Source organism: Chionomys nivalis, chromosome 1 (genome assembly GCF_950005125.1).
Source record: "Chionomys nivalis chromosome 1, mChiNiv1.1, whole genome shotgun sequence".
Classification (NCBI taxonomy): Eukaryota; Metazoa; Chordata; class Mammalia; order Rodentia; family Cricetidae; genus Chionomys; species Chionomys nivalis.
In genome coordinates, this window is record NC_080086.1 from 139,419,092 (window position 1) to 139,432,686 (window position 13,595).

At 35.6% G+C, this 13,595-nt stretch overlaps 1 protein-coding gene across 1 annotated transcript; it reads right to left on the bottom strand.

Moving 5' to 3' along the window:
* Window positions 1-4,217: 4,217 nt before the first annotated feature.
* Window positions 4,218-5,135, bottom strand: LOC130870720 (vomeronasal type-1 receptor 48-like). Its single transcript, XM_057763469.1, has one exon. The coding sequence runs from the start codon at window positions 5,133-5,135 to the stop codon at window positions 4,218-4,220; it is 918 nt and encodes a 305-aa protein (XP_057619452.1).
* Window positions 5,136-13,595: the final 8,460 nt, after the last annotated feature.

Here is a 13,595-nt window from a genome sequence, read left to right on the forward strand (position 1 = left end):
GAAGAAGAAAACTCTTTCTGCAGTCCTGAACAGATAATGGGAGAAGCAAGATGTGATCTACCCTGCTGAAAAAGGTGCTGAGCCATGTGGCTAACACAGATAAGAATAATCGGTTAAAATAAGTGATAAGAGCTAATAAAAAGCCTGAGCTAATGGGCCAAGCAGTTTTATACCTTATGAAGACCTCGGTGTGATATTCTTTGGGACTTGCCAGCTGTGGGAACTGGGCAGGACAGAAATCCCAACAATCAGTCCCTCCATGTTACAGAATGGCACCCATGGGAACAACTGCATTGACATAAAACCTGAGACAGCCTTGAAAGTAATTTTAGAACAAAATAACCACATTATACATGGTTTATTGGTAGAAGCAATTTCTCAGGTCTGCTCTGTTTTCTAGAGGCAAGCAAGCACTCTCATTTAAAAGAAACTTCCTGACTCAGCTTTAGCTGAAAAACCCTGCAGTTCTTTAAGAGGTTTAAATAGTGCTGATAAAAAGCTGGCTCATGCTTTTCAGTTTTCAGCCATAGCAGGAAAAAAGCTACACCATTTTAAAATGCTGGCTTTCTGGGCCATCCTGCCAGGGCAAACTCTGACTCTGTCAGGCAGGCAGTCCAACTATGGAACATTTGAGTGTGGTTTGAGAGTACACTGCTGTAGCTTGCTAGCTGGCAGGGTCCTTGAAACACAATGGAATTGTGGCAATAAACATGGCTACAGCCAGTACCTCCGCCATGAGGCTGGAATCACAGAAAGCTTAGGAATGGGCTGGATCCAGCTGTCAAAGCCACAGCTTTAATCTTACCCATATTGCTTGGTAAAAACTCATGTAGTCAGAAAAAGAGAGATGTACAGTAAAGAGAGATTCAAAAAAACCCTCTGAATGGTTTACTGTGTGTTAAAAATATATGCTGGCTTGGGAGAGAAAAGAAAAAGGTTAAAGTCCTTAAGATAAAAAAGAAAGGAGAGTAGTTGGGTGTGGTGGTACACACCTTTAATCCCAAAACTTGGGAGGCAGAGATAGATGGACCTGTGTGAGTTCAAGATGTGGTAGCACATGCCTTTAATCCCAAAGCCTGGAATGCAGAGGCAGACAGACCTCTGTGAATTCAAGATGTGGCGGCACACACCTTTAACCCAACATTGGGGGGCAGAGGCAAGTGGATCTCTGTGAGTTCAAGGACAGCCTAGTCTATAGAGGGAGTTCCAGGACAAAGATACACAGAGAATCTGTCTCAAAAAGCCAAAAGTTAAAAGTAAAATAAAAGAAATTGAGGTTAAAATAAAGCCATGTAAAGATGAAAAATACACAGAGAATCTTGATACTGTATGTTATTATGCTCTCTTTGAATTGTTTGAATGCTGAGGAAGGAGCAGCAGCTGCTAAAAGATATTTGTTTATAAATGCTGCTGAATTAATCCAAGATAGGTATTTTGAAAACACCCTGACTTCAAAATTGAAGTCAAAAGGTATGTTACTTTGGAGAAGAGATTTTGCTTTTGTTTCCACAGGAAATGAGAGACTGTGGATTCATTCTGAGTTAAGAAAAATCAAGTTTGATCAAGGAAGCCCACCTGAGAAATCTCTGGTATGAACAGATGGCCCAGATGTCTCAATTGTTCATCCAGAACAGATTCAAGATGCTGCCTGAGATGATCGAGCCTCACAGTATACTCCAGTCACAATTTGATCATAACTCTAATTTTTTTTAAGGTCCCCATAAGATTATCAGTGCCCCCAACCAGTCAGAAGTACCCTGAAATACTACACCCATATACCCCAAACATTGACTATGGATATTTTCCTTTGTTTTTTTTTTTTTTTAAAGATGGGGAAGTGGTATGGGAGAATTATCTGTATTCTTTCAATTATGTTTTAAATAAATGCTGATTGGCTGATAGCCAGGCAGGAAGTATAAGTGGGAAAAACAGACAGGAAGTAGAGGTGGGGCAATGAGAACAGGAGTATTCTGGGAAGAAGGAAGCTCTTTCTGCAGTCCTGCCCAGACCACAGAAGAAGCAAGATGTGACCCACCCTTCTGAAAAAGATACCGAGCCATGTGGCTAACATATATAGGAATGATGGGTTGATATAATTTATAAGAGCTAATGTGAAGCCTGAGCTAATGGGCAAATCAGTTTATAATTTATGGAGATCTCTGTGTGATTTTCTTTGGGGCTTATTGGCTGTGGGAACTGGGCAGGACAGAAACCCCAACAAGCAGGCAGAAACTTCCTAAAGTATACATGGATAAGAAAGAAATCTAAGTGAAACCACAGAATAACTGAGGGGCAGAATCCCAATTAAAATCTCTCATCACCAAATGAAGATTCCAAAACTGGGTATTGGTTACATCTAATTGAGTTGTTGGCCCGAAGAGGCTCCATGAGAACCAGAAAACTATCCAGGGTATGGTCAAGGCTATTGTTTGCTCTGGACAAAATCATAGACAATACCTGCTGTCCTGAAGACAAAACCTACACAACTAATTAAATATGAGAAATTCAAGACGGTGCTTATCTAAAGCCTTCACCCCAGCAGATTAGAGTTCATAGGACTGTAAGTTAACATGCACACTACAAAAGGAGGAAAGCAAACTCCATCTCAGCTACAAAACCTTCCATCTACAATCGTGTCCTGTCTGCAATGTACTCTACTACAATAGTGGCACAATGGAGGACACCAAGGCAACAAGAGCTGCTAAACAAAGAACAATGGACATGCACATAAACTCAGAGACTATAGCAGCAGCACATGTCTGCATCAGATGGACTCCTAGACAGAAAGTAGAACTGATTACATGGCTCCATCTCAAATCCAGAAGTATTTCCATTTGATAGTCCCATGCAAATGAACCATTAGTTTTCACCAAGTGATTTTCACTGGGAAAAAAAAAAACACTCTGAAGGGTAGGCCCCATGCCCAACAAAAGGTGGTCAACACAAAATGAACTCAATGGAATCTACAGGCCCTTTGCACATGTATTATGTCTTCTAGTTTTGTGTTTTTATGAGATCCTTATAAGTGAACTTGTGTTACTTTAAATAAATGTTTCTTGTGCTTTTTCTTAAGTTCCTTTTCTTCTGTTTGTTTTGTTTTATTCTAATTGGTTCATTTTTGTTTTAACTTGTTTATTTTATTATAAGGCTTAGATGTTTTCCAAGAAGAGAAAGAAGGGGAGTGGATTGTATTTGAGAGGAGAAACTAAGAGGAGAAGGGGAACAGGAAACCCTCATCAGAATATATTGTATGAAAAAAATCATTTAGCTATAAAAGAAAATACAAAATTTCAATGATGAAGTATGATGGTAGACAATTCTAATGCCAGAGCTGGGGAGACAGAGACAGGAGAATAAGTAGTGCTCCCATCTTGACCCATGTATGTTACAGATGCTATCTCTAAATAGAAAGTGAACAGCACATGAAGATCGAAGGGAAAAGTTGTCTCCAGGTCTTCGTGTGCACATACACATACATTCTTAATATGCGTACATACATTCGCAAAAAAAAACAAACTGCACAAATTGTATATCTAGATAACAATTTTTAGTTACCTGCAACATCAATCAGTGTGAATGAAATGAAGTGAAAATACATAGACAAATTAAATTTTCATATAGAACCTATTAATTAACCTTGGTTAAAAATGGAAAATTCAAGTCACATTAATTTTGTGCTGCAGAGAAACTATACTTAGGATAGAGAGTTAAAGCAACAATATGATATTTAAACTATCTTTGATGACTGAAAGTAGATTAAAATCCCCTCAAAATAAAAGCTTAACACATCAGTATCAGCAAGAAGTCTACTTTGAGTAACCTCAGCATAAAAAGAACATTTATGATATAAACTAAAAAAGAAAGAGAAAGAGAATTCCTTTGGAAAACCAATTTATGGTTTATAATGAACTTAAAGGAATCTATACTACCTGGCAACAGAAATGTCACAAGACTGTACATTTGTAATACCATATATCTTACTTAGAATATAAAGAATATTGAATTGTTACTTGCACTATTAAACAATTTAAGAAAAATCAGTATTTGGAAGAAACAATTACAGCTGCATTAGAATGATGCCTTACAACCCTCTGTAAGTCCAGTTCAAGGGGGAACAATAGCCTCTGCTGACCACTGTAGGCATTAGAAATTCACACATACATACATAATGATGCAATACTCAAAAAATAATTAAATAATTTTTTTTAAAAAGAAAATTACCCTTTATAAAAAATATGGTGAGACTTTGACCTCAAGCTTTTCAGCATATTGATTATTCTATTATCAGAACTGATTTGTACCAAAGGAGTAATTATGGGATAGACATTCATGATAAACTTCTGAACACTCAGGATGACTGGGTTGTACATCCACAACATGACTGCAGAGGATGAGATGATGAAGTCCACCCAGTATATGACCACAAAGCAAACCACTAGCAGCAAGATGGTCTGGGTGGCCCTTTTCTCAGGGGATACTCTCAGGTGACTGAGGCTGTGAAGATACTTGTGTTGCCTCTGATGTCTGAACAAGATGATCACCATGTATGCACTTGTGGTCAACATAACTCCTACAAGAAATACATCTCTGGACATTGTCACTGTTAAAATCAGTGCCCAGATGATGTAGTTCATGGGGAAGAGAGCGCAGAATTTAGTGACCTGCATCTGCTTGGTCACACTCACATTGGTAAAAGCACCAGAATAGAGAAGCTGGTGGCTGATAAATGAAAAGTTGAAAGACAAAATAAATAAGAATGCACAAATCATGTATTTTTTTAGTTTATATTTAAATTTTGCCAAATAAGAGGAACTGGGACTGATAGTGACAGCCTGGAACACACTCAGGAGGCAGGTGACACAGATGGAGAGGCCTCTCATCACTCTGCTTATGTAAAACGTTGTCTTACATTTGAAGTCATTCTCAATGTTCAGTGACTCAAATATGTCTGTAAGCCAAATATCTGTTCCAGTGAGGAGCAGCACTATGTGGATGAAGGCCAATTGACAGGAGATCATGTCTGTGGGCTTAGGTCTGTGACCTAAAATTATGAAAGAGTAGAAAAAAAAGAGAAACATATTGGCCAGGACTCCAAGTCCAGTTTGGAAATTAAGGACATTCCTTAATGATGGCATATGTAGAAATTCTAATCATCTTACATCATATTAAAAGCATAATTCATATACCTGAAAAATAATAGAGTATACATCAGACTTGTGATACACTGGTCAGTGTGTCTATATCATCATTCAATTGTCCCTACTCATTCTCAATTAACCTGTCTCTTTAAGTTTTGACGTTCCAGTCTGGACATCATAGCCCACATTTCTATATACTTCTCCATTTATCTACCTGTGTGTTTAGCTTTCTAGAGATGATAAAGGCATTCACAGTCACATCCTATCCAGAATTCACAGTTTGTGGCCCTGCTACTCACTTAGGGATTATGCCTTAAAAGCCAAATCTTATTGATTTACATTGCCTTGTTTTAGAGCTAACAACTAAAGCAGTAGTGATGAGCACAGAATATTATCCACATTTTTACAACTAAGTAAAACTTACATTGATGTGGAACATCCACCAAAGAAACCCAAAACCACGAAGTAAGTCAGTCTCATGTCGCATAATTTTACTATGCTTTATTTTGCAACTATCTTATGTTTTCAATCATAATTCTAATTGAATCACAGTGATTTCATGATAATACCATTCTTCTAATCATTAAAATATCTCCCTTTGTTCATATTTTCCTTTTCTTATGTTCCTTTTTCTGTGAATTTTTATATTTCCTGGATACAGAATTAAAAACATAGATACAGTTGAAGGCCATTATTGCACTTTCCATACCTTATTAATTGCATAGCCATTAATCATGGTTAGAAATGATCTTAAATATCAACAGTTTAATTCCCATCCATCAGCTTTTGGAACACTCCACTTCATGTTTAAAGAACCAGCTGTCAAGACAAACATTGGTTTTCTTTTATTGAGGCATGTGAGAAAATGATTAATAGTAGGATTCCTTTTAAATTTGTCTTTTGGCCTTATGACTTTTTCAGCCATCTATATTGTTATTTCACCTACCTCCTTCTTCTGTATTTATCTCCCTGCACCTTACCTAAGAACTCCCCATTAAAATTTCCCAATCAGCTCAATCGCAATCTGCGACTCCCCTATACCTTCTTCCCAGCATCTGCCATATTTACCTCTGTCCTCCCCCTCCCCAAGGATGCCCCCTTTTTCATTGCCCTCCTGAGATCTTTTGTGCCCTGCTATGTTCATCTCCAATGCTCCCCACACCATCCCAGTCCTTTCCATGGCCCCAGTTTGTTCTGTTATCTGTCCTTACTACAGGCTACACACTCCTATCTGCAGATGTGGAGCTAGGAGCCTCCAACAGGAGAGAACATGCCACACTAAGATAAACACTTGTTTCAACCCATTGTGACAAACATGAGCTTGCCAAAGATGACCATATAGTGATCCTGGTTTGGAATTTCTGTTTATTTGTTTGGTTTTTTTTTTTTCTTTTTAAAGTCAGTCTTTTCTATGCAGTGGAAATCAAGGACCCCAGTATTATCATACATCATCAATATACAGACACTTTTATAATTTCAATTCACAGTCTTACCTTTGGTGTTTATGCTAGTTATTTGGACCAGGTACCAATATTGTATTTTGTCAAATTACAGTGACTCAGTACTTTCAAACGGCTTTGTGATAAAGGAATTGAAAGCTACTACACTTGCTCAGACTCTTGTGAGAAAAGGAGTGCCCAATCATATCGTCCAGTTAACTTGTATATCCCACACATATAGATGGATGCATGCATGTACATGTAGAAATAATGGTGAAGTTAGTGTATGAGCCCAATCTATAATATCCCCACAAATATGACACCATAATTCACACACATTTTATATTTACATGATTTTTGCTCTTAAAAAAGCTAAATCTAATAAAAAATATAAATTCATTTCAATTGCGGAAGCCAAACATCTGATTCTCCTATGAATATACATATACATTAGCTATACAATGATATTCTGCTTTTTTAAAATTTCAGGATACAAGCTGGAAGATGATTCAGTGGTTCAAATCACTTTTTCTCTTGCAAAGGACATGGGTTAGATCTCAACAATGACGTGGTGGCTCATAAACATCTGTAACTCTAGATCTGGGAGAGCCATTTCCCTTTCTGACTCAGGCATTCAAGTGACACATAGACACATATGCAGGCAAAACTCGTATATGTAAAACAAAATAAATAAATCCTCAATAATAAATATTAAATAAATAAATAGATTGAGAGATAATGAATAAGTAATGAATAATAAACACATACATGTTCCAGGATAGCACTTAATCCAAGACATAGTCTCCAAAATTAAAGAACACTAGCCCAATGCCATTTACAAAATTAAAAAATGTACAAACCATATACATAAAATTATTTTCATTAATTGTACATCTGTAACATATCTATATAGCACATATAATATATGCAATATAAAAAGATTATAATACAAAGGAAAAGGTATTAATAAATTCTTTCCTTACCCCAAAGATATGTTCTACAATCTATAAATTTCATATGCAATGACTTGTAAATATCTGTGACTTATAGAATTTCATCCATCTCCTAAGTGATCATGTGTCATCTTTCTGTGCAACTCAAACTGACTGACTGAGATTTAACCAAATATACCATTGGTACAAACTGAATTATTAACATATAAATGCAATGAGAAATGGTATTTGTTTTACTTGGAAAAATAAATTGCAGTGCTGGGGCCTTTATGTCAGTTTCAATTACAGCATTTAGTTCTCAGTACTAAAATACAAAGTGTAGCCATAAACATTCACAATATACAGAAACCATCAAGATTTACTTGACCCAGACCAAGAGACCAAGCTGTCTGCAGGCAGCTGTCTGAGGAGATGTGCAACAATAAAATCCTAGGGCTGCTTCATGGGTACATAACTCTACCTACTTAGAAGAAAAAATCACTCTACCCCTTCATTATCACAGCACTTGATTTTAGAACAATCTTCTTTTAAGACTTATGGTGATCTTCGTATTTTTCTTAGTGATTTAATAACATGAACATTAAAACATACTAGATCAAAAACATCGTTTTTCATTTTAAGTTTTACCATATTTAGTGAGTAATGACCTAAAAGCAGTGTGACTGCTCAAAGAGAACAAGGAGTGATTGTGTGACTTTTAGATGACAAGATACATGGTGTTGGCTGATGTACTGTCCACTCTCAGCAACATTAAAAGTATTTGCAAATCTCAGGAAGATGAAAACCTTAGCCACACAAATCAGTTCAATGAGGAAATCTTTAGTAAATACAGGACGCCTTCAGGAATAACTAGTGACTAGCTTTTATTAAAATATTAATTTATAAGTATTACCTGACACAATTGCAGAATTAAAATGCATAAATTATTAGTTTTGAAATTGAATTTAACTCACCTGCAACTGGAAGCATACAGACACTCACTAGAACTTCACAGTCAAAACATCTCAGTTCCCCTGTGATGAAGCAGCAGCAGCAGTGTCACTGCAGAGTTTGTGGGGCCCAGAGCTTGATCACAGGTCACAAGGAGTAAGTCCGGGAAAGACACGAAAATGTTCACTGGAAATGTGTGTGTATGTGTGTGTGTGTGTGCATGTGGGTGTGTTTGTCTGTCTTGGGATGTCTGTGTGTATGTGTTGTGTCTGTGTTTGTGTATGTCTAAGTCTCTGTCTTAGAGACTTTGTGTGTGTGTGTGTGTGTGTGTGTGTGTGTGTGTGTGTGTGTGTGTATTTGAAATGACTACCTGAACTAAGAATGGGTCAATAGCACATTTTGTGCCGGGCCTGCTGTCATGAATATGTGTACAGCAATAGAATGTAAAACTAAGAGTTATATCACATATGTTCATGAAATAATAAACTTTAAGGAAAATGGAGAGTTTGTCCTTTGTTTTCTGTGTGACATGACCAGATCAATGAGGGTCCTGCCTAGTGCATCAGTGCAGACTTTCAATGTGCATTCTGTGAAACAGATTGAAAATTCTGTAATGCTTGCAGACAGAAACTCCTGCTTCTATCATTTGCTTTCATGCTACTCATAATCTGTAGCCAGATTAAGTGGCATTTACTGGCATAGTTTGTTCCATTCCTTAAACAAAATTGTACATTTTCTGATTTCCAGTGTAATTTTGTTGTATTTCTGTGTGTCTATGGAGGGCTGTCTCTACCTGTAGTTCAGACTGGATTTAGTCAAACTCATGATGCTCATGCCTTAGCCCTCAAAGTGCTGAGATAAGAGCCATGTGCCACCATGCCTGCCTTTACTTTCCATGTAAACTATGTATACATTAGTGACATTGCAGCAACATAAAACTGGCCCAAGTCATTCAGCAGCTAAACTTCAATTTGCTGAGCATGTTTTATGAATGTGTATTTTAATGAGCAATTGTATTTTCTTACTATTAGAGGAAACCTTGGGGATTTTGACTTTAAATAATTTTATTCTCTGCAATAATTAAAATTACTTTCTCATTGCTAATGAAAAGCTTATTCAATATTGTATCAGTATCAATGTTACAAATTTCAATTTAGAAGACTTGAAATATTAAAGTTAACTTATTTCAAATAAAACACTCAGTATTCAAGTGAATTTTTCCAGTCTACACTTTTGTAAGGATAACTTTATAAGTAAGTATTTAATAAATAAGTGAGATGACATTCCCACACATATTTTAGATACTCAGAAATAATCTTCCTTATTAGAAATCACTGCACTAGAATAAAAAAATGTAAAAATTTTAAAACTTATTTATACAATATTTAAGATCATCCTGTGTTTTAATACGACAGAAACTGAAACTTTTCTAAGAATTCCTAAGTATATGCAAACTTAACACATCAAAAACTTACTGATAAACATTAAAACACTTAATATTTGTTGTACATTTTTGTCTTAAGTTTCATACACATTAATGAATGGTCAGTTAACTTGAGAAAAGTAGTAAAATGACAGAAAATGTACCATTTAAATGTGATTTAGTATTATCAATGTACTCCTGTAAACAATAAATGTGTCTTCTCTGCTTTTCACACACTAAGTTATTTCAGGTGTTTTGTGACAAGAATGGAAAACTAAGACAGTAGGCATTAGTAGCTGGAACCATGTTCTCAGAATGATTAGAGAACACACGCAGGAAGATAGATAGTCAGATATGATCACTAAAATATTCCACTTGGAGTCACTTTTTACATATGTATTAGTGTACATACATTGTAAAATTGAGAGATTTCATGACATTTTCATTCAATATATATTATCCATTGATTGTCCTCACCCTGTTAGCCTTTCCTCTCTATCTCTCTCTCTACACTTCTACTAGGCCCTGTACTCTCCAGTAGCCCCACATTCTATTGTCACACATATTATAGTAAGAGATCAACGTAAGTGACATCTTTGTTCCTTTACAAATCATTACACTGATGTGTTATGTCTAGAAGCATCTGTTGTGTTTGCTTATGACACAGCGTGGATCAAAATTAAAATGCTAAGCACAGCATTCTCTAATAATTTCATCACAGAAAATCCACATTCACTCACCACCCGCTTACAACTCTCAATATTAATGAACAGAAAAACCAACTCACTCACCTGGCCAGGCCTTTGATAAACACCATGTAGAAGAATGAGGCTCTAAGAAGCAGTTATAAGGAAGAAATTTCGTCAGCTTATCTCCCCCTAGAAAAATAATTTTCATGTCATCAGTAGAGGAAAACTGTGATTCTGAAGTTGTTAGAAAGTGCCACCATCAAATGGGAAAGTGAACTTTCCTAATTCCAGAAAAATGGTACAGTAGGAACAGCTGAGCTCTGGGTTTCCCATGTGTGAGCTATCCTCCCCAGGCCCTACATGTCTGTGTTCATTAGCTGATCCCAGTCATTGTGAACAAAGCAAAAGTAAAATAAAAATAAATAAAAGAAGTAGAAAAACATTTTTGCTTCCCTAAGGTATCCTTCCTGCTTCCAAAACATTCCTGGTAGCCTCCATACTTGTGTTCAATTATGTCCATAGCAGGATTATTTCTAATAACCAGAACCTGGGAACAATATAGAAGTTCCTCAACTGAAGAATGGTGGTACAATTACACAATGGTGTACCAATCAGTGGTAAAAAAAAATGATATCTTGAAATTTTCAGGCAAATGGATGGATCTAGAAAAATGTATGAGTGAAGTAAACAAGACCAAGAAAAATGAATATAATATGTACCTATAATAAGTGACTTTTAAACATAAAGCCAAAAAAAAAAACAAGCCTACTGTCCACAATTCCAGAGAACCTAGACATCAATAAAATCCTATGAGAAACATACAGAGATCTACAAAGAAAGAGAAAAAGAAAAGTACTCCTGAGTAAATTGGAAGCTTGGGGTCATAGAAGAATAGAAGGGGAGAGGGATGAAGGGCAGAAAATGGAGAAAAAAATGTTAATAAAAACAACTGAATTAAAAATAATAAAAAAGAAAAGAAAAATACCTAATGGGACTGCAAGTGCAATTATAATAAGTGACTAATTACTACTCTGAATTTATTTATTATCATAAACAGTAATAATAACTTTAAAGACTACAACTTTGCATTACATTGTTGAATGAACTATACAGGTAAAATACTTTGAACAAGATTAGAAACATGTATAGTATGCTTTAACAAAATTAATCTTAAATTCATGTCAACATACATGATATATATACAATATACAAATGTCCAATCCAATGTCAAACATTTAAAGCCAGTAGTTGCTTTCTCAAAGTAGAATCAATAATCTACCTTTTATCTTGTCATATCTATATCATCCCCTTTATATTTTAGAGTAGATTCCATAATCCACCCTTTTATTCTATCATAATTATATCCTCTTTTTTTCTTTTCACAAAAAGAAACCTAAATCTAATTTTCTTTGTTTAGGTTTTTTCCTTATTACCAGCAATCTTATAACCAACCCCCCTAAACAATGATAAATATCCACATTCTATTGAGTGATTAAAAACCACACATCCTATCTCTTCAGAAGGTGGGTATAATATTCTTAATTTTACTTCCTGCTGTTTGGGGGTGATGGTGTCTTTAGGGAATACTGAAAAGAAGATTTTTTTGGTTAATTATCAAGTCCTGAGACAGTAGCTTCATCATTTGTTGTTCGGTCTCTGAAGGACTTGTCATAAATCCTGGCTAGAGTAGTCTGTTAAGCTGAATACTCTCATTTAGCCACCTTAAATTGTCCTGAGCAGATTGTAGTCCAAAGTTGATTTTGAAGGGGTGCTATCAGTTGAATGGCATAATACAGGTGAAATCATTGTTGTGGGACCCCATTTTCTTCCTGGAGACTTCAGAGATTACTGTAAGAAAATTTATTGTTCAATGTGGATAACTTGAACATTATTCAAATCAAAATGAAAATTTAAATTCTGGCAGGCATATATTCAAATAAAGGTACCATAGACACGAAAATGGGTATGGGGAGAAGTAGAATTTTTCAAAGCACAGTTTTTATAACCTTGGTCCATAGATATTAATTTTCCTTCTGTCACATGCCAGGTAACTCTACTGATACGACACAGAAACTGAATCTTTCTATTAACTGCATACTTGGATTAGAGAAGGGTACCACAGTTCAACTACAAAAAGTTTTGATTTTTAAGTTACCTTGGACTACCATTATATTGAGAAGTAGGGAGATGTGTATGTTTAAGTACTGCAATTTTACCCTGCAGAGAATATTGGTATCATAAATCAGATTTTTCTTTGTTTGGTGAGTCTTTCTGGATAATTATCCTTTCTTATTTAAGTGTCTAGATGTTCAAGATCTCTTGACTTCTTGAAGATGGGTATTTTCTATTTTCCTGCAAAGAAAAGAACAAAAGCCTGCCACAATGATTGTGAGGTTTCCTTAGAACTTGTAGGATTGTCACCTCTGTGGATGAACTGTCATTTCTTTTTATCAAGGGGCTTCTCCTTTTCAAACCTAATCTTGGTTAATTTTATTTATACCCACAACTTTTCTTCTCCTGTGAATATAAGGCAAAACCCCTTCCCCAATGTAGCACATCTCCTTGTTTCCATTCTGAGGTCAACACATTCTAGATGTACACTGACTGACTTAAATAAGAGGTTTTCATTATTGTCCAATGTCTCTTTGTAGCTATTGTTCTTTTTTATTAACATTAAAAATTCTGAGTTAATAAAGCATTATGCAATTTGTTTCTGGGGATATTTGTCGTTTCTTTTCCTTATTTAACCTTTGCTATTGACATGATTTTTTATGAAATTCTGAGGCCTTAAGCACTTTTACAATCAGTAATTGATCGATTTCTGCCTCACCTTGTTCTAGAGGACCTGGCAGACTCATATGGGATCAAATGTGTGCTATGTACATGGGATGATGTCTATTCCTGATTATATCTTGTAAGTGAATAAATAATCAAGTCAATTCTGTATCATCTGGCTTAAAATCAGTGGTTTAAATATGCAAAATAACTCTATATATTGTGAATCGATAACTATGTTCAGATTT